The sequence below is a fragment of the Pelodiscus sinensis genome, chromosome 2 (assembly GCF_049634645.1).
Source record: "Pelodiscus sinensis isolate JC-2024 chromosome 2, ASM4963464v1, whole genome shotgun sequence".
Lineage (NCBI taxonomy): Eukaryota > Metazoa > Chordata > Testudines > Trionychidae > Pelodiscus > Pelodiscus sinensis.
Genome location: NC_134712.1, coordinates 246,003,852 through 246,024,977, shown reverse-complemented (window position 1 = coordinate 246,024,977; position 21,126 = coordinate 246,003,852). Strand labels below are relative to the sequence as shown.

The 21,126-nt window shown below is 42.4% G+C and overlaps 1 protein-coding gene across 1 annotated transcript in view; it reads left to right on the top strand.

Annotated features, from left to right (window-relative positions):
- The window catches only part of LOC102452890 (sodium channel protein type 5 subunit alpha-like), a 340,594-nt gene that overhangs the window by 149,462 nt on the left and 170,006 nt on the right, over positions 1 to 21,126 (top strand). The window contains exons 11-12 of the mRNA XM_075922835.1: positions 3,069 to 3,251; positions 5,966 to 6,367. Coding sequence (XP_075778950.1) covers positions 3,069 to 3,251; positions 5,966 to 6,367 — 585 coding nt within the window. The remainder of the gene's footprint in view (positions 1 to 3,068; positions 3,252 to 5,965; positions 6,368 to 21,126) is intronic.

Below are 21,126 nucleotides of genomic sequence, written 5' to 3'. Positions count from 1 at the left end.
CCCTGCTCCATCAGCTTCCATCTCCACTCAGTGCCTCACCCAATCTCAGTCCCCCATAATCACTTCCTCCCTGTCCTCCCTTCATTTACTCCTGGTCCCAGTCTCCCTCATTCTTACCCACCTGCCAGCCTTCCTCCCACCAAACTACGTCTCTGTTCCCCTCCCCTACAGGTCTGTCTGTCTTTAATTTTTCCTCTGCATTTGCACCTCAGCTTCCTCCTCCATGCTGCCTATGCCCAGTGGAGGGTTCATTGAGAACACGAGGGAGACAGGCTCTCTGCTCTCTGTTCTAGTGTCTCACCCTGGCCCATCATAAGCAGATCTGAGGAGAGTCCTGCTCAGCCCCCATGTGCATGCCCAAGAGCAGACAAATTCTTTAGCAAGCTCTTAAGCTCTTGCAAGTATCTGCTGAGCATATGCAAATGGTCACAGGTGGGCAGGTTTCCATGGGACAGCAAAAGTTACATCTCTGATATTAAGGACAGTCCCTTCCCCAATTTCAAGTGGAGACACTAGAGCTTCTCACAGAAAAGGCTACCAGGATTATTTATCATGGACAAAACAATGTATTTCAGTAGCATTGTTCTCTGAAACATTTTGGCTGAAACTTTCAAAAACAAAAAATTAGCCTGAGGCAAGCAGGGAAAATTTCAGCCCAAACTGTTAAAGTTTGACAATGTCATAAGTAACTGAAAACAAGGTCTCATACTGGAAAGACTAGGGCAACCTTAATAGCACCATTTTTGTAGATAAAGCAGAAAGGAAAATTTCAGCTGTTCAGAATGGCATTTATGGTACGTGGTACAAAGAGAACACAGTTCTAATTGAGAGGCTTGCTTGGGGCTGATCAGTCAACTTATGTAATTGCTCTAACACATTCCTAAGGCTGAAGCTAACACCAAACGAGTAATCTTTGAGAGGGAAAACACGTCAGCATACCAATTAAATCCATTGATGCAAATAGACAAGATGGGGAAGATCAAATCTTTTATTGGACCAATTTCTGTTGGTGAAAGAAGCTTTGGAGCTACACAGAGCACTTCTTTTGAAACACAATGGTATATGAGAACAATGCCCCAGGAAAGTGTCTGAAACCTCTTTCTTCTTCTTTGCTGTAAGCAGTGTGTTCAGAGATGTATCCCAAAAGAGTTAACTTTTGCTGTTGTGTTGTACACTGTTTGATGGAGGGTAATAGAGCTACCTCCACTCCTTAAAATATATGCCTGTTTCTTTTTACAGCTGTTAACTTGCTGCATTATTTTGACTGATACCTGGGGGCGGGGGCGGAATCCTCTGTTTCTTAAGGGCAATTGCTTGTTTGATTCTGATGGCTTACAAAACATAACAATGAAGATTCATAAGTTTCCACTGTAGGAACCTTTAGCATTGTTCAGTGATCATCTGATACCTTCTGTATTCTGGCAAGGAACCTGCAAATGGGGCCATGCTGAGTAGGAACCCTAAACCTAGTTCTAATGCTCTCCCTCCACATTTTATCTTATTTTGTGCAAGTCTGATATTTGCCAAGTTTCATTTGCCTCTTGGGAGGTGCAAAGCTGCCTGTTCCTACCCGAGAGAGTCTCCAGCTCTCATCAAATGCTTCATCATGGATTTGCAGCTTATTTTCTAATATTCTGATTTTTCTTTCCTGGCTTTCCACTGATTTTTCAAGACCATCAGTTTGTGCTGGCAGGCTTATTTTAAGTCAGCTGCCGCTGGGTTTCTAGCCACGCTCCTGTTATCAGAATTTTTGTGCAGTGATTCCATACGATAGCTGACGAAGAGAACATGATGCGGAGGCATGTGGAGTTGAAAAGTCTGTCTTATCTTCTTTTACACCCCTGGTTTGCATTTGTCGCCTCGGATCCCTGATCAGCGCTGGCGCTGTCATTACTTGGGATAAGATTTCATTTATAAAAATGTGTCAGCCGAAGTACCTTGTGTTATTAGTACCATCCTGTGAAGAGTACAGAGGTCTTGCAATGCACAGCCTGTTGGCAGCCGGCTACGTGCTATGCCTAGTCAAACTTTTTGATTAGAAGAGCACTGCCAAGGCTTGGTAGCCCTAAAATTTCACCAGCCTAGTTCATTCTGGTTAGAAGTAATACATCATGTGTGCATGCATTCATGTGTGTGTGTGCACACTTTTTGCTGGTTGCCCATGTTGGTGCACTACCTATTGAATGATATAAAAATCTCGCTCTGGAGCACTTCAGAAAACAGCGTTGCCATGTCTCTGCCTAAGCACAAGCAAGGAGGCGAGTGCTTGGATAAGAACATGATATGAATCTGTGAACTTATGGTCTAAGGCTACATCTACACTACAGAGGTTGGGTTTTTTTTTTGAAAAATGGCCGTTTTTTAAAAAAAAAAAAACCTTGCGGAGCATCCACATCTCAAGTACGTTTTTTCACAAAAAAAATCAAAAGAACAAAGGGGTTTTTCTAGTGTAGGTATTCCTCATTTTACAAGGAGGAATGCCTTTTTGCAAGAGAGCTCTTTCGCAAAAAGGTGTGTGTGGACGAGGAAGAGGGGGGTTTTGTGCAAAAAAGAGGAAAGAGGAAAAAGCGCAGGTGTCTTGGTGGCCATTCTGTGCATAACAATCAGAGCTTATTTTTGAGAGAGCGTCCATGCAGTTTGGATGCTCTCTTTTGCAAAAGAAATTGCTTTTTCTATGCGCTTTTGCAGTGCGAACACACTCTTGCGCAAGAAGTTTCTGCGGAAGATCTCTTCCGATTGCAGGCTTCTTGCACAAGAAGCTTTTGTCTAGACGTAGCCTTAGACTGGAAGCCTAGTATCCTGAATATATTGCTAGTGAGTCATCCTGTGGATAAGTGGAGATGTTAGATTGTTGCAGTGCTGAGATGAGAGGGTGGACAGAATTTTTTAAAGACCAGTATAAGACAAATGGAGTCTTTTTACAGTTAGTAAAATATTGTGACCTATCCATTTTATAGCATTTTAGCCTTCTGTGTGAGCTGAAACTTATGCATGAAAAATAATTGCCAAAATGAATAATCATGATTACTTACTGACCTAAACTTGTATCTGCTATGTTCATTTTTAAGGCACTGGCTGCTAGAGGAATTGATTCAATGTCACTTAGCTCATTTGAAATGTCACCTTTAGCATCCAAAAATGCCAAAGAGAGAAGAAATAGAAGAAGGAAAAATAAATCCTTGGGGCTAGAAGATTATGGGGAAGACCAAAAAGTTCCCAAATCTGAGTATAATGATAGTCAGCGAAGAATGGTAAGTTATCTGAAACGTCAATGATGGTTTTCTTTACTCTGTACTTTGGTGAATAATCTGAGCTCTCAATGATAGTATTATAATTAAAACAACAAAACCTTTAATAATAAACAAGGATTAAACATTGAGCATTGTAACTAGCATGCACAAATTCTTTTATGTTATAAATGTGGAGAGAAACTTATCTACTCTAATTTCAAAGTCATCTTTTCCAATGCCTGCTCATTTTTCTCATTTTTTTGGAGTTTTTTTAAAGCATTTCAAACTTTCCTGTCTCATTTATTTTCATTGTAACATGTTCATTGTACTTTTCATCCATCTAGTTATATCAACCATATTCCTACTAATAGGCTAGTGTCTATTTTGCTTTCTAGCGGTGTGCAATGAATACCTGAAAATTTTTTCTTAGCTTTTTAATATTTTTCCAGTCTCTTCTCAGTACACACTTTTTGGTGCTGTTTTCACATTACACTGTAGGAAAAAAAAGAATATAGAAAAGCCTGTTGTTGAAAATGGTCTAGATGGTGCTTGGTCCTGCCATGAGGGCAGGGGACTGGACTTGATGGGCTCTCAAGGTTCCTTCCAATTCTGTGGTTCTATGTGTGAATGTGAGGCTGCAGATATTAAAGATACTGATGACAGTTGCAGATATTAACATTGTCTGGTTAATAGGGGGCAAACTTTAAAGCAGTTTATTTGTTATTTTTGAATAGCCATGTAATGGGCTAAGTCTTTTTAATACTTTATTGTCAATATATTTAGGGACATTTGGCAACCATAAAAAGTGCATGGAAAATGTGAAAGTGGTATAAGTAGATGTGACAAATTAATGACTCCCCAGCTCAAAACATTTATACGTGACACATTTAGGGTGTTTTATCCTGAGAGGCTGAGGCTTTCTTGATATTGTTTAATTAGCTGAGTGAATTGCATTACTAATTGCACCATTATTAATGCTAGAATTGCTGTTTTAATTAATTCTGAGTGGGTTTCAAGATACCAAATACCAAAATGATCTGGAACCAGAGCTGTACATTTGTAAGTGTGTTTCTTAGGTTATATTTCTTCTTTGCATTTTTTTGCCCCCTGGATGTCATATGCATGAAGAACATGGAAGTAACATTTCAAGGCTTATAGTAAATCATCTTTGTGAAGTTGTGCCTGGCATGGTTTGAGGGAATACGGCTGAATCATCATCACTCAAATGAAATCTGAGTGGCTGTAAGCACACTGCCAGCCGGAATCAGTTTCAATGCCTGTGTCGTGGAAACACAGATATGGATTTTTGACCATATAGTAAATGGTAGCAGTCAAAATGAGCTGCCCTTCTATACAGTGGGCTTGTTATCATTCTTTCTTACACTGGTGTAAATCAGCAGTAATTCCACTTGAGTCGATGGTGTCTCTCTAGTGTAAATGAGATCAGAATCAAGCCCAGAACATTGCATTGGGATGGTTGCTGCTGAAAAATGTTGAACTCTAGTAATAAAGAATTGGACCATGGAAAAAGTTGAGATGGAAGTAACAAGTACACAGGCCACAGAGGTCACAAAGGTAAAAAAGCCAAACCGTATATTCCTACCAAATAGTGTCTCTCAGTTTATTTCCGCTTTACGGATGAGAGAGAAGAAGGACAGGCTTTATGTCTACGTACATTTCCAAACACTGTTTTCAGTATTCCTTTTCTGTTTGTTTTTAAGTTTGCTTAATGTTGGGCTTAATCACTGCTGATGATTTCTCAGGTTTGCAGTCTCTTTTTAGCTGATGACAGTGTATCATCAAAATAGCCAGTGTTTCTATTCACGGGATAATGCGTTGTAGTTAAATGATCTGACACTTTCAGAGACAGCGATACATTTACATTGGGATCCACCGCTTCTCTTGTCATTCTGTTTCATTTTTTCTTCTTCTTCTTCCTCCCTCCTCTTCTTATTTTCCTTGCGATTCATTTCTTCCCTTGTTTTTTTCTCTCTTGTTCTCTGACTTCAAAGTTCATTCCTTAGCCACCTTTGAAGATGTACTGTGAAACCTTAAACAGGGTCTGGATTCACCAATCACACTATTCATACTTCTCATCTCCCTTCCGCATGTCCTTTCACTCTGATCACATGGAGAGGGAACAGGAGCAAAGAAAATGTTATGGTACTGTGTGAACATAGCCCTGGCCCTTTACGTTTCAGTACATCTTTAACAGCTGTGTATGAAACAAATTGATGGCTAGGAATGGTTATTAAATCTCAAAATCATATTTTGATTAATACAGCTAAAGTAAATCCTTATCTGAGGCATTGGATTTAAAATGATACTTAATGCTTGTCCTCATAATGGGGTGGATCAACTCTGCAGTAATTGATACACCTGCAGTCGATTTAGCGAGTCTAATAAAGACCCACTAAATCAATTGCCAGTCATGCTCCTGTCGACTCCAGTACTCCAGCAGAACGACATGAGTAAGGGGAATCAACGGGAGAGTTTTTTCTGTTGACCTTCTGCAGTGAGGACCCCATAGTAAGTAGACTTAAGCTACGTCGATTTGAGTTATGTTAGTAACGTAACTCAAATTGAGTAGCTTAGATCCTTCTGTCCTTGTAGTGTAGACCTGCCCTTACTGATCTCCTGCAGTAGATTGACAAACTCAAAACCTTCATGGCTCCCCAAAATGTGTTGCAAAATGTTACTTCTTTTTCCCCTTTTTCCTTTCTGGGGGCTTCCAGACTCTCCTTGACATTAGCTATGGTCCAAGTGCAAACTCAGTGAAACGCAGAGCCAGCCATGGAAGTATATTCAGTTTCCAATTCCGTGGCAGAGACATTGGCTCCGAAACAGATTTTGCCGACGATGAGATCAGCACTGCCGGGGAAAATGAAAGTCAGCATGGCTCACTCTTAGTTCCAAGGACTGGGAGACGTTCAAGTGTGCAAAGTCAAGCAAGCTATAGTTCTCGCCCTCCTACACCAAACTACATGCAGAATGGCAAGAGGAACAGCTCAGTGGATTGCAATGGTGTGGTTTCCTTGATAGGAGGAGGCACTGGGGTGCACAGCCCAGACACGACTTCTCCCTCAGGGTTACTGCTGCCCCCGGTTATTATGGAAAACTCTGGAACAGGTGACATGGTGAGTACAATATGAGTTTTGTATGGTTTACATTCTTGTTTCTTTCACCAATGTTATTGGCATTTGCTATGATCTCTGTAAGTAACACGCAGCCTCAAACAATCACCAGTCCTCCCCATACAAATTGTGTGAAGAACACAGGTCAAATCTCACATTGATTAGCATATTGTTCAGCCATAGAGAAGTTCATGTCCCTCGGATGGAAGTTACTCACAGCATTCTGTGTGGAGGCTAATATTTGTACTTTGGTCTTCATCTGGATTCTTTTGCTCAAAAATGCAAATATGTATGAAAAATGAAATCCTCCCACACCATTCTTCATATGGTAGGTCTCTGGTGGGTTACTTCTGCCATTTCCACCTCTGGCATTTTCTGGTGGACAAAACCAATATTTTAAAAATACTCCTATGTGGACTTCATTCCATCCAGCAATTTCCCCGCACACATCTCTGTGCTCCTACAGTTTCTACCTGGATACAGCTAGCCATGAGTTACTCTAGAACTGTTTGGGGGTTGCTTTACAGATCCCACATAGCTACCAGGGAGACTTTAGCATCCACTTCAAATCAATCTCAAATTAGTACAGCAGATGATTAACTGGGCTTTGACTTCTTGCAGAGTCTTTGCCACAGAGTACTGGGGTGTAGCAATGTAATAAAAATAATTGGCTTTCCTATTGAAATGACCTCTTTATTTAAGAATAAATAACAAGGGTAATACTTTTAGGCCCTCATAGGGGGAGCAGAGCAAAAGGGGCAGTTGCCCTGGGGCCCAGCAGTTCAATAGGCCCAGGGTTCCCAGCCATCACTGTGAGTTGCCATGGAAGCACTGTGAAGCCTGCTCTGGGCTGCTGTCAGGACTGGCTGGAAGTCGGGGGGGGGGGCAGTTTAGCTTGCTACAGGTGGTGCTGAGGGCTGACAGTCCCAGCCCTTCCCCTTTTGCCTGAGGTCCCGCCCCTCCCAGGAGGATGAAGCTGCCCTTCAGGATCTGGCAAGTCTGTTTGTCCTCCTGTTCTGCACCATCGTTTGGCAAAACATCAGCTGCCATTTGCAAATGCCAGGTAAAAAAGGCAGGTGCAGTATGGAAAAGCTGACTGCATAAAACTGGCAATGCCCTGGCCTGCTCTCGAATTATTGTCAGATTATCAACAAGTGAGACTTGAAGTAGCTATTTTCCCAGATCTGAATAGCTTCTTCCATTTCCAGCTTTGGACTTGATATATTCCTGACTCTCTGATCTGCCCCCATTCAACTTGGAAAGATCCCTGTGGGACCTCTAATCTTCCCCATAGTAGTCAGGAACCTCCCCCCCCCCCACCACATACCCAACATTCAGTACTTCCTAGCATGTCCTCTCAGCTCCCCAATACACTCCTGCACAACCTCTTTTATAATTCATTTTAAAAACCGACAATAGGTTTGCAGTCTCTTCAGTGGTCATTTCATTGCTCCCTTTCTGGAGGCTTCCTGAAATGTGTTCTGCTTCCCTGGACTGAGATCCTCACAGGCTCTTACACAAACTTGCAGGGGGACAGGAGTGTACAAGGACCTTCTGTTCTTCTTGCATGGCCTACACAAGGGACTACAACAATGGCAGTCCCTGTACAGCCCTGTGGGTGCACAACACTTCAGAAAGGCTGGCAAAGGAGGCGTCTGGTCTAGAATTCTATCACCTCCCCTCTGTGCAGGGCTGAGGAGCAGGACAGCTGCACTGGTCAAGCAAGCTACCCCATCTTAAGTGATGACATAGCCTGCACAGTCCTGCAAATAGAACCACTTGTAAACTTGAAGATGAACAGACTTTAGTATGATTAACAAAAGTATTTGTGTTCTTTTTTATCTGTTCCCAACATTAAAGAGATGGATATTCTTCCAAATATTTGCACCTCCATTTTATGTAACCGCTAGAAGATTTACCTGGTGTTGCTTGGATCTTTAACTCAATTAATTTTTGTTTTTTGAAAAATGAAATGGAAATGTGCATGCTTTATTTAAATCATTGCTCTGGGGTGGGGCAGGAGGATGTGCGGTTCAGTATGCAGGCTGCCCTGGGGAGAAAGGACTACCCCATGCTGCTGCGGTGAGAGAGGGCCCCATCCGAGAGCAATGATTTAAATAATGCATGTACATTTTCATTTTATTTTATTTTCCAAGAAACAAAAATTAATTGAGTTAAGGACCTGAGCCATGCCTGGTAAATTTTCTAGTAATAAATAAAAGTCAAACTTAAGGACATTAAAATAAATTACATAATGAATGCTATGGATAGTGGGATTCTGAGATAAAGCAGTGTGCCTGTTGTAATTCTGAATTCATTGTTATGTATTTAACGTTTATTAAGGTTGATCCGATACAACAAACCATACAGGACAGTTTGATTAAGTGTAACTTTGCATGAAACATGCCATAGGTGGGCCAGCTATGAAGCACGAGGTTTCTGAAGAATCATTTTCTTGTGCATTTATGAAAGCTGCCTGCACCAAAACAGAAAAAATGGTGATAGTTTAGTGGTGTTCCCTCTTTTGTTTGTCTGCCAATGCTTCAAGGTGCCAAGCACCCTCCACCCCAGCTCTTTTGGTCAGAACTTCACAGGGAATATTTGGTGCTTTGGCCAAATTGGGTGGGTTCTTACGGAAATTTTGAACACTGCCAGCAATTGCTCTTTATTTGCCAGCTTCTTTCAAATACATATGTTGAAAATTAGCTGGGCTAGGTGGCGGGAGGGAGTGTTGGAGGCACGTCTGTGGTTGTCTAGGAAATAATGCTAAAGCTCTATAGCAACAGATGTTCATTTAGTGATGCAATGTGAAGGATGTTGTGTCTTCTGTGAAACAGGTTTGATATCTAATCTATCCAGAAAATGTGAGCTGGAGCTAAAAGCTAATTGGCAGCAAGCCCGTTGTCTTACAGATTCATTATTTAAGAGAACTGTGCGCAAATTAACTAAACTGTGGTGCAAATGCAGAACAACTGATAAATTGAACACGACAGTGTGTTTTAAGATAAAATGGACCTCCTTTTGGAGTATTGTTTGTATTTTTGAAGATTTCGTTCAAACATGTTTAAACGAACTGGGTTGCTCAAGAATGAAGTTATTTGTTTCCTTAAAAAAATCAGATATAAGAATAGTGAAGTTGTGAGGTTCTCTGTATTACTAATGTATCTTCGCTCCTGACTGTAAAGGTCCATTGCTTGAAGTGTTAAGGCAGTTAATGTGATGTTAATATGTTCCCTGAAATGATGGAACCAATACAACAATGAATTTTGAGGAGTTCACATCAGACAACAGTCATCCTCTATAATTTTGCAAAGATATTTATGTATTTAGACATTTCTGTGGTGCTCACCACATTAAGATTTGAGTATCTTCATTTTTGAGTGGCCCAACTGAGACATTTCAGCAGGCCCTGATTTCAGATTACAGGTGCTCTGTGCCTTATGGAAATCATGCCATTTTAAGACTTCTCAAACTGATCACTGAAAAACAGAAGCAAAATACAGGACTATGTAGCACTTTAACGACTAACAAGATGGTTTATTAGATGATGAGCTTTCGTGGGCCAGACCCACTTCCTAAGATCAAATAGTGGAAGGAAGTGGGTCTGGCCCACGAAAGCTCATCATCTAATAAACCATCTTGTTAGTCTTTAAAGTGCTACATAGTCCTGTATTTTGCTTCAGCTACACCAGAATAACACGGCTACATTTCTATCACTGAAAAACAGAGGCACCCAAAACCACTAATCACGCATGGAAATATTTATCTGTAGGTTTGTCTGAAGTAACTTTCGTACTAGAGATTTTATGTCAGATACAGTAGTTCAGATCCTGAAGAACAACATGGTGGCTATGTGTTATTCAGCTGCCCAGCCAAGGGCTAAATCAAGATCCTGCCCATCTTTGGGAATGGGAAATATCTGTTCCTTTCTATTTTTCATCTGGTGGAGTAGCAAACCCTGCAGCCTGCAATCTGAGTCGAGTAGCAAACCCTGCAAGCTTGTTACCTACACGAGTGATCTGTGAAAGCTTGGTCTGTAGACATTCTGGTAGAGGTGGGATATTGTCTAGGTGTATGTATGTGAAGTGAGGGGGCTACTTGTTAGACATAGGTAGCAATGATGCTCCATCAGTGAGGAGCCAGGTTTTTTGGTTTTCCTCTCCTCTAATTCCCAAAGACCGTTACAAAACAGTACAGAGATCGCGTCATGGCCCATGTCGTCCTGTCTGTTGATGTTCATAGATAGTGTTCTAATTGCCTATATCGGTGTCTGTACAGGAGCTCTGCTTGTTTGCTAAGCCATCCTGCTGTCTAATGTGCAGCCTCAGGGCCTACTCTACCCTAGAACATTAAAACAGCTTAACTGTGTGACTCAGGGTGAGAAAAAACCACGTCCCTGAGCAGTGTTCCCTTTAAAGTTTAAACTGTGCAGCAGTACAGGTGATTAATCAGCCCCACCCAGTCAGTCAGCTCCCTGCACAGAGCCCATAGCTTCTAACTGGGCAGGGCTGATTAATCACCTGTGAAGCTGTGCTGGGAACACTGCCCCGAGTGGTGAAGACAACTTAACCTTACTACAGACAGTCCACAGACAAATTCTTCCATCCACCTAGCCATTGCTTCTAGGGGAGGTTCATCCTCTATGCCATTGTGAGAACTCCTCTCCTCGCTATAGGGCTACGTCTAGACTGCATCCCTCTGTCGACAGAGGGATGTAAATCAAGCACATTGAAATTGCTAATAAAGCCGGGATTTAAATATCCTGCACCTCATTAGCATAAACGTGGCCGCTGCTTTTTTTTCGAAACAGAGGTTTTTTTAAAAAAAAACGGCAGTCTAGACGCGGATCTGTCGAAAATAAAGCCTTTTTCGACAGATCCTGTATTCCCCAAAAAATGAGGTTTACAGGATCTGTCGAAAAAGGCTTTATTTTCAACAGAGCTGCATCTAGACTGCCGGGGGAGGGGGTTCAAAAAAACTTTGTTTCAGAAAAAACTGGCGGCCATGTTTATGCTAATGAGGCACGGAATATTTAAATCTCAACTTCGTTAGCAATTTTGCCGAGCTTAATCTACTTCTCTCTGTCGACAGAGAGGTGTAGTCTAGATACACCCTAGGTAGTGTCTATACTGACACATTGTAGTGTTTGAAGTGTGGACATACCCTAGGTAACACCTAGAGCACCTGTGTAAACAATTGCTACTTTGCCACGTGTTTCTTTGCCCTTCACCACACCTGTTGACATTTATATGCCATATACAATCACCTGAAAAACTGGAGAAAGAGAGACAAAATTCTCAGGCATTTGCCAAAACAACAAATTGTTTTTCAGCCTGTGTAAAAGCAACAGACCCTGGTTGTCAGGACCAAACATGAGGCCTTTGGAGTTTAGTGTATAAACCTCTACTGCATGAGCTAAAAGCCCCACGCTGCCTAGCTAATGGTGTAGACACATTGATCTCCGTCTAAGTGGTCTTGAATGGGACAGAACACCACACCCAGTAGGTGTGCAGGTTACACGTGCAATCTAGAAACCCAGTGAGATCACCTGGGGAATAAAGTAACATATTATAAGAGTACGGTGCACATTCCCTGAGTACAGGTAGCCCAGTGTCAGGCAATGGCAGCTCAGATACAAAGGAGGAACTGACATGGAATTCCTGACATGGTTTGTGAGCTCAGTCCAAGAAATCTAAGCCACGTCTGAGTTGTGAGCACTCTTGGAAATTTCCCATATTTGATATAATAACATGCTGTGTATGGCCTGATCCTGTCATTGCACCCATTGTATTAACATATTGTAACTCAACTGTTTCATTGCTGTTACCCTCAATGCACACCAAAGTGAGTGAGAAAGAAACTAGGCTCTTGTACTCCAATCCTCATTCCTGCTCTGGCTCTGTCAGCCCTTGAAATGAGGAGTTTCTGAAGTTAATGTCTCTTCCCCTCTCCTCAGGTATGCTGAGCACTGTTCTGGGATGCCGAGAGTGCCAGCCCTTGGTTTTTAATAGAAAAGGCTTATGAATTAAACAAGCAAATTGATGCCATGCTACAAGCTTAGGCTTCAGTGCATTTGCAACACAGTTATTTGTACACAGGTGACCAATGGCTTTGCTGTGCCGTGATAAGAATTTCCGTAGTTATTGAAAAGGTGAGAATAACATCTTGCCCACAACAGGTTAACCAATTTGAACAGAATGGTATTAATGAGCTACCACAATGCTATCTCCTGTAGCTTGACACATCAGATCCACTGAGGATTCTTAAGTAAATAGCAAGAGATCTCTGCTTGCTGGAAAGAGTTTCATTAGGGTTAAGTTGTAGACAGTATTCCATCCTCTCTTGCCTTCCAAAGCCAGCCGTAGCCCTGGGGAAATCTTGGGGTTTTGGCATTGTTTGTTCAGTCAAACAATTGTTTTTAGAGGTTAGAATAGGCAAGGAGCTAGAGCTGAGTATAAACCTCTGGGGTCATTGTTATTTATAGCTTCTTAGTATGTAGGTACACACTGATGGCCAGCTCAAGTGTTGTTGGTGAATCAGCCTCAGGAGCAGATCCACGTCTGGGACTTGGGAATAGCAAAGTCACTGATTAACTTGGATTTTGAGCATGGAGGGACAGCCAAATATAAGCAGAGGTGAAAGAGCTTGTGCCACAGCAGTGGCAAGGAGACCCTGAACAGCACCAGAACTAAGCTTGCAGAGACTAGCTTTCAAATGGAACTCCATGTTTCCAGTTTGAACTGTCGGACTGGTGCTATATTATAGGGTTAGGTCTAAAGCCCACTATATCAACAGGAGTCTTCCCTTCCCTAGGACAAGCAGATCTAGTTCTTCATTGCCAATCTGAGCAGGCAATGGATGTCTTTAGATTTCTTACTAAGGAGTCTGTTCACACTGGTCAGTTCCTGAGGCTCCTATTGGTCAGATTTCCTCCACCTCTAAAATAACAGAAATGAACAACAGAAGTTGCTCACTTGACTTCTGGGGGGGTGCTGGGCCCTCAGCACTTTTAAAAACAAGACCATGTATTTAGGCATCCATTTTTGAAAAGATTGGACTTTGGTTTGACTAATCACAAAACCATTTGCTGACCAAACCAGCTTTTGATTGTTGACTGCTATACAAAAGCAAGGATTTTTTTCCTCCTAGCTTTCCCCAAGACTGTTGAAAAGGCAGAATGTCAGTGTGTTCCCTATACTGAGGAAAAGTGCTTGTTGACAAAGAAAGCAATCCAAAAATCACCACTCCAACGTAATGCAGACAAGGATTTGCTAAAACGCTAAAATCAGATTGGTTTTGCCCTTAGCTGCTACCACTGCACTTGCAGAGCTTTTACACTGTTGCTAGTTTCAGCTTATTTGCAAACTTTGCTTAGGTAAATCCTGAATGGGCATATACCTGCAACTGATTATGCAAATCTGAGATAAACATTGCAGGCTTCTTTAGCATGCAGTGCTGCTTCTCCTTCTATAATGGCATTTCCGCAAAATTAAAGCCCTTCATTTCATGGTTGTGTGCTATGATAGTCTCCTTCAATCTTATTAAATATTTGTGCTGTCACTTTATTGGGTCCATTGTTTATACTGTGGCCTGTCCACCCCTTTTTTATGCTTGAAAAGGCTTTTACAGTACAGGGGAAATTAAAGCTGAACCAGCTCCAAATGCAGCCTTTAAAATGCTTCCATAAAGGTGCCTATCTTCATATAGCAGCACCAGCACCCTTCAGAACTGTGGCTACTCAGAACAAAATATGACTGCAGTGTTATAGATCCTCATTTGCATGAAAATTACAAATATGTATATATGTGTGTCTCTATGGAATTAAACTAATACAAGTGAGAAACATTCCTGACAAACAAAGAAACCACATAGAAATATTCGTTTCTTGCTGGAGGTGTCTTTTTTGAAAAACTCTGATGTGCTTTCATAGCTGGACTTTAAAACGATCTCTGCACTACTTTAAAAATTGTTAATTTTGTTTCATTTCTATTGAAGAATAAGTACCGTGAATTATTATGCCTGTTGTCACAGACTCACAAGTTGTGCCCACACTTGGCCTGTGTGGTCCTCAGGGGGAATCCTCTTCAGTGCGACAATCCGTTCTCAAGGATTCATGCTGTCTTGGGAGTTAAGCAGCTCTTGCCTCCTGGGATCGTACCTCTCTGAGCCTCCAGCATGCCTGTCTCTTGCTATTGTCTCAGAATTGGGTATACTGTGATTATTGAGAGGAAAATAGAGAAATTGGAAAATCCAGTTGGATTTGAAATTTTCAGGTACTACAGCTCAAACCTCTCTAGGCCGGCACTCTCTGGTCCAGCAACTTCTATGGTTCGCCATGATTTTAATTAGCTGGATGCCCACTTATCATGGGTGTAGACAAGTATTCTGCAGTCCCATAAAGTTTGTTTACAGCTACCAGTCCTGGCTTTGTGTTCTGTGCTGTGATTTAGCTCTAAGGGTAGTTCTAGACTGCAAGGCTATTCCAAGGAATGCATCTGCTATTTCAAAATAATTTTCAAAATAACAGATGCGGTATTTCGGCATCTCTGTAAACCTCATTCCACGAGGAATAAGGGATGTGTCGAAAGTGCTTTATTTCAAAATTTGGCTCCGTGTAGACGTGCCAAATTTCTAAATAGCCTATTCTGAAATAAAATCAAAATAAGATACGCAGTTTGCGTAGCGCAAATTGAGTATCTTATTTCGATTTTAGAGTGTAGTTTAGATGTACCCTAATTTACACCTAAATGTCTTCTTAGAGTCCAGTAAGAAGTAGAAGTGTTGGTAATGCTGCTAGACAATATTGACCTCCCATGGTTCAGCAAATTCTTTGGTTCAGCACAGGTCAGGTCCCAAGGGTGCCTGACTAGAAAGGTTCAACCTGTATAAATAACAAAGAAGGTAATGCTTGACTCTGTATTCTATTATGTTGACAGTCCTATGCAAACAATACTCTAATAGTGATATATTTTATAATGATAAATATAACAGGAAGTTTGCCTATGAACAACCCTGTTAGAAATGTAATGTGGTAAATCTGTTAAATTGATTGTTGCAATTTTGGACCTTAAGGAGTATATCCTGTGGGTTCCTGGGAGTAAAGACCATGTTTTGCATAATGGCAGCCAAGGTATGTTTCTTGACATAGCGCTTCTACATAAGACAGCAGAGGTATAATATTTTTCCTTATAACCAAAAAGTTGGGTTACACAGGACAAAAAAACACTGGTATGTGCTAAACTGTGTGACAGCAGGTAGGAGGATGAAATCATGGTTTTAAAAAAAGAAGGGTTAAATAATCCAGAAGAATTTGAAGTGGGAGATTAATTTATACTTCATTCTGCAGAGAAGGAATTAAAAGAGCAATTTCTTCCCTCTTACTCTTTTTCGTTCATTTGTTACTTCTTTTTCCTTTGGAATTTGTTTCCACAGTTCCTTTGCCAGACTATTTCTTTCCATTTTGTTATATTTCCTTTTGCCTTTATGTGCTTTATTTTGTATTCCAAATGGGTGTAAATGGCTATGTAATTTTGTGAATGTTTTCTTCTTTAATAAAATGTTTTTGTTTCTTTGTTTAGTGGAGAGAAATTGAAGGGAGGAGGGGAATAAACAAGCTAATTTAGCTAAAATCTTTTTCCCTGTTCCCCTTCTCCATAAACTCCAGATAACTTGATGAGTTCTTGTATTGTTAACATTTACAAGATTTTGTTTAAATAAGTTTGATTACAACAACTTTTCCTTTGTTATGATTTTGACTTGACGTATGTTGATCAACTTCTTTTATAAAATAAATTAATAAAGCATATTCTTTAAATGTCACTGGTGGTAGTCTGGTTTAGCAAGTGGTTGATTTGGTATTTTAAAATTCCTTATAGTAATTTGCTCTGATCTGCCAGTGGTTGATATTTCTAGCTACAGAACTCTGATGTTCTATATTGTTAGGATGATTATTATTTTATTTGTTGTTGCACCTAATGGCCCCAGCCCCACTGTGCTAGAGTTTATACAAACACATAACAAAAAGGGCAGTCTGTACTTTGAAGAATATACAACATGCATGCAGAACTGGTCACTTACCTATAAAAAATGTATATATATGAAAAGATGAAAAGGGCAACAAAAATGATTAGGGTATGGAACAGCTTCCATTCAAAGGGCAGGAATTGTGCATTTTTAAAAACTAAGGAGGGGTATATGATAGAGCAAGGGTTTCAAGCTCACAGCCTGTGGGCCATCTATAGCTAGAATATTTCTGCAATTCAGCCTGGGAGTCTCTGTGGCCTGGGGCAGGCTTGTCCATATCCATCCACCAAGCCCCGGCCCTTCCTGCTCTGCACTCTCCTCCTCCCATTGCACCCTTTTCCCAGTCCTCTTTCCCCACAAGAAACACAACCTAAGAGATTACAATGGGGCTTGATATGGGGCAACAGCAGGGATTGACTCCCATACCCGCATGCGCTGCAACAGCAGGAGCCACGGGGAAATGGAGCACACACACTCCAGGGTTGCAGGGAATGCTCCAGCCATAGATGGCCTGTGGACCGTGAGTTTGAGATCCTGTGATGGAGGTTAATAAAATTACAAATGGCCTGGGGAAAGTGAATAAGAAAATGTTATTTGCCCAATTGCACAGCACAAGGACTAGGAATCACCTGATGAAATGAACAGGCAGAAAGTTTCAGACAGACCAAAGAAATACTTCTTCACTTAATGCACAGTCAGCCTGTGGAAATTGTTGCCATGGGACACCATAAAGGCCAAAATTATAACTAGGTCCAAAAAAGAATTAGATACATTAATGGAGGTAGGTCTATCAATGGCTATTATAAGATGATCAGGGATGCAGCTATGTTCCAAGTGTCTCTAAATGTCAAAAGTTGGCACTGGACAAGAAGGGATGAATCCCTCAAAATTACCCTGTCCTTGTCATTCCCTCTGATGCATCTAGCACTGTCTACTGCCAGAACGAATAATACTTGGCTAAATGAACCATTGCTCTGACCCAGTACGGCCATTCTAATGCTCTGAAAAGCTCACAGTCCAGACTAGAAAACTAGTTTGTAGGTGTGTTTTGTTTTTCAAACATGTTATCACTGTCACTGAATTACACTTCTTGCAGAGACCCTTCTTTGGTAGAGAAGTCACCTCTAAGAGGGATCATAGAAGATTAGTGTTGGAAGAGACCTCAGGAGGTCTACTCCAACCCCCTGCTCAAAGAAGGACCAACCCCAACTAAATCTTCTCAGCCAGGGCTTTGTCAAGCCAGGCCTTAAGAGCTGGAGACTCCATACTTCCCTACGTAACCCATCCCAGTGCTTCACCACCCTGCTAGTGAAATAGTTTTTCCTAATATCCAGTCTAGACTACCCCACTGCACCCACTGTGCCTTGTTCTGTCATTTGCCACCACTGAAAACAGCTTAGTTCCATCCTCTTTGAAATTCCCCTTTAGGTAGTTGAAGGCTGCTATCAAATCCCCCCTCATTCTTCTTTACATGAAATAAGACCAGTTCCCTCACCCCGTCCACATAAGTGATAAGCACCAGCTCCCAAATTATTTTCGTTGCCCTCCACTGGACTGTCTCCAATTTGTCCACATCCTTTCTATACTGCAGGGCCTAAACCTGGATGCAATACTGCAGATGTGGCCTCAACAGTGCCAGACAGAGAGGCATAATCACTTTCCTCGATCTACTGGCAATGCTCCTACTAATGCAGCCCAATGAACTATTAGCCTTCTTGGCAACAAGTGCGCACTGTTGACTCATATCCAGCTTCTCCTCATATCCTTTTCTGCAGAACTGCCACTTAGCCAGTCAGTCCCCAGCCTCTAGCAGGGTTCTGGTATAGGTAATTCTGGACCCTATCCTTTCCCTCCGGTATATCTACCTCTCCCTCCAGCTTAGTGTCATCCATAAACTTGCTCAGGGTGCATGCCAACCCATCGTCTAGATCATTAACGATGATGTTGAACAAAATTGGTTCTATGACGAACTCCTGGGGCACTCCACTTAATACTGGCTGCCGCCACACAGGGTATGTCTAGATTGCATCCCTCTGTCGGCAGAGGGATGCAGATTAGGCAGGTCAATATTGCAAATGAAGCAGGGATTTACATATCCCGTACTTAATTTGCATAAAAATGGCCACCGTTTTGGCCGACTCAGCACTTTGTCAGCAAAAAGCGGCAGTCTAGAGGGGGATCTGTTGAGAAAGAAAGCCTTTTTCGACAGATCCTGTAAACCTCCTTGCAGGGGAATCAAGACTGAGGGGAAAAACAACTGAGGAGCGTTGGCAGTTTTTCAAAGGGGCATTATTAAGGGCACAAAAGCAAGCTATTCCGCTGCGTTGGAAAGATAGAAAATATGGCAAAAGACCGCCTTGGCTTAACCACGAGATCTTGCATGATAGAAAATAAAAAAGGAGTCATATAAAAAATGGAAAGTAGGACAAATGACAAAGGATGAATAAGGGAAACAATACAGAAATGCAGGGGCAAGATTAGAAAGGCAAAGGCACAAAATGAGCTCAAACTAGTTACAGGAATAAAGGGAAACAAGAAGACTTTCTATAAATACATTAGAAGCAAGAGGAAGACCAAGGACAGGACAGGCCCACTGCTCAGTGAGGAGGGTGAAACAGTAACAGGAAACTTGGAAATGGCAGAGATACTTAATGACTTCTTTGTTTTGGTCTTCATCGAGAAGTCTGAAGGAATGCCTAACATAGTGAATGATAGTGGGAAGGGGGTAGGTTTAGAAGATAAAATAAAAAAGAACAAGTTAAAAATCACCTAGAAAAGTTAGTTCCATGCAAGTCACCAGGGCCTGATGAAATGCATCCTAGAATATTCAAGGAGCTGATGGAGGAGGTATCTGAGCCTCTAGCTATCATCTCTGGAAAATCATGGGAGACAGGAGAGATTCTAGAAGACTGGAAAAGGGCAAATATAGTGCCCATCTATAAAAAGGGAAACAAGAACAACCCAGGAAACTACAGACCAGTTAGTTTAACTTCTGTGCCAGTGAAGATAATGGAGCAAGTAATTAAGGAAATCATCTGCAAACACTTGGAAGGTGGTAAGGTGATAGGGACCAGCCAGCACGGATTTGTAAAGAACAAATCATGTCAAACCAATCTGATAGCTTTCTTTGATAGGATAACGATTCTTGTAGATAAGGGAGAAGCAGTGGACATGGTATACCTAGACTTTAGTAAGGCACTTGATACGGTCTCGCATGATATTCTTATCAATAAACTAGGCAAATACAACTTAGATGGTGCTACTATAAGATGGGTGCATAACTGGCTGATAACCATTCTTAGAGCATAGGTATTAATAGTTCAAAATCCTGCTGGAAAGAACAAGTGGGGTTTTGCAGAGGTCTGTTTTGGGACCGGCTCTGTTCATTATCTTCATCAATTATTTAGATATTGGCATAGAGAGTATGCTTATAAAGTTTGCAGATGATACCAAGCCGGGAGGGGGCAAGTGCTTTGAAGGACAGGGTCATAATTCAAAATGATCTGGACAAATTGGATAAATGGTCTGAGGTAAACAGGATAAAGTTTAATACAGGTAGTCCCCGAGTTACGCGGATCCGACTTATGTCGGATCCGCAGTTACGAATGGGGTTTGCTGCCCGTCTCCCTGGTCTGCTGGAGACCAGGAGACCAGGGAGACGGGAAGCAAAGCCTTTGAGGATGCTGGCAGCGGGACAGCTGCGGCGCGTCTGGGCTGTCCGCTGTCCGCTGCCCGCGTGCTCCGCGGCTGTCCCGCTGCCGGCGTGTCCCGCGGCTTTGCTCCCCGTCTCCCTGGTCTGCTGGAGACCAACAGACCAGGGAGACGGGGAGCAAAGCGGAGCAAAGCCGCGGAGCACGCAGGCAGCGGACAGCCCAGACGCTTTGCTCCCCGTCTCCCTGGTCTGCTGGTCTCCAGCAGACCAGGGAGATGCGGAAAAAAGCCGCGGAGGACCCAGGCGGCAGGACCGCGGTGCGTCTCGGTCCCCCTCCCGCATCTCCCTGGTCTGCTGCGGGGGAGGGCGCAGCTAGTACGCCCCCCCCCCCCCCCCAGCAGTCTAGGCTTTTCTCCGGATGCCTGTGGTAGAGCAGCTGGGGCGCTGCCGGTTGGTCCCGAGGAGCAATCCAGCAGCACCCCAGCCGCTCTGCCCCAGGCGTCCCCAAGTCAGCCGCTGCTGAAACTGACCAGCGCTGACTACAGGAAGCCCGAGGCAGAGTTGCTCTGCCCCGGGCTTCCTGGAATCAGCCGCTGATCAATTTCAGCAGCAGCTGACTTGGGGATGCCTGGGGTTCTTAAGTTGAATCTGTATGTAAGTCGGAACTGGCGTCCAGATTCAGCCTGTTGAAACTGATCAGAGGCTGATTCCAGGAAGCCCAGGGCAGAGCAACTCTGCCTCGGGCTTCCTGTAGTCAGCCGCTGGTCAGTTTCAGCAGCGGCTGAATCTGGACGCTAGTTCCGACTTACATACAGATTCAACTTAAGAACAAACCTACAGTCCCTATCTTGTACGTAACCCAGGGAGTGCCTGTAAGGACAAATGCCAAGTGCTCCATTTAGGAAGGAACAATCAGTTTAACACATACAGAATGGGAAGCGACTGTCTAGGAAGGAGTATGGCAGAAAGGGATCTAAGGGTTATAGTGGACCACAAGCTAAATAGGAGTCAACAGTGTGATGCTGTTGCAAAAAAGGCAAACATGATTCTGGGATGCATTAACAGGTGTGTTGTGTGCAAGACACGA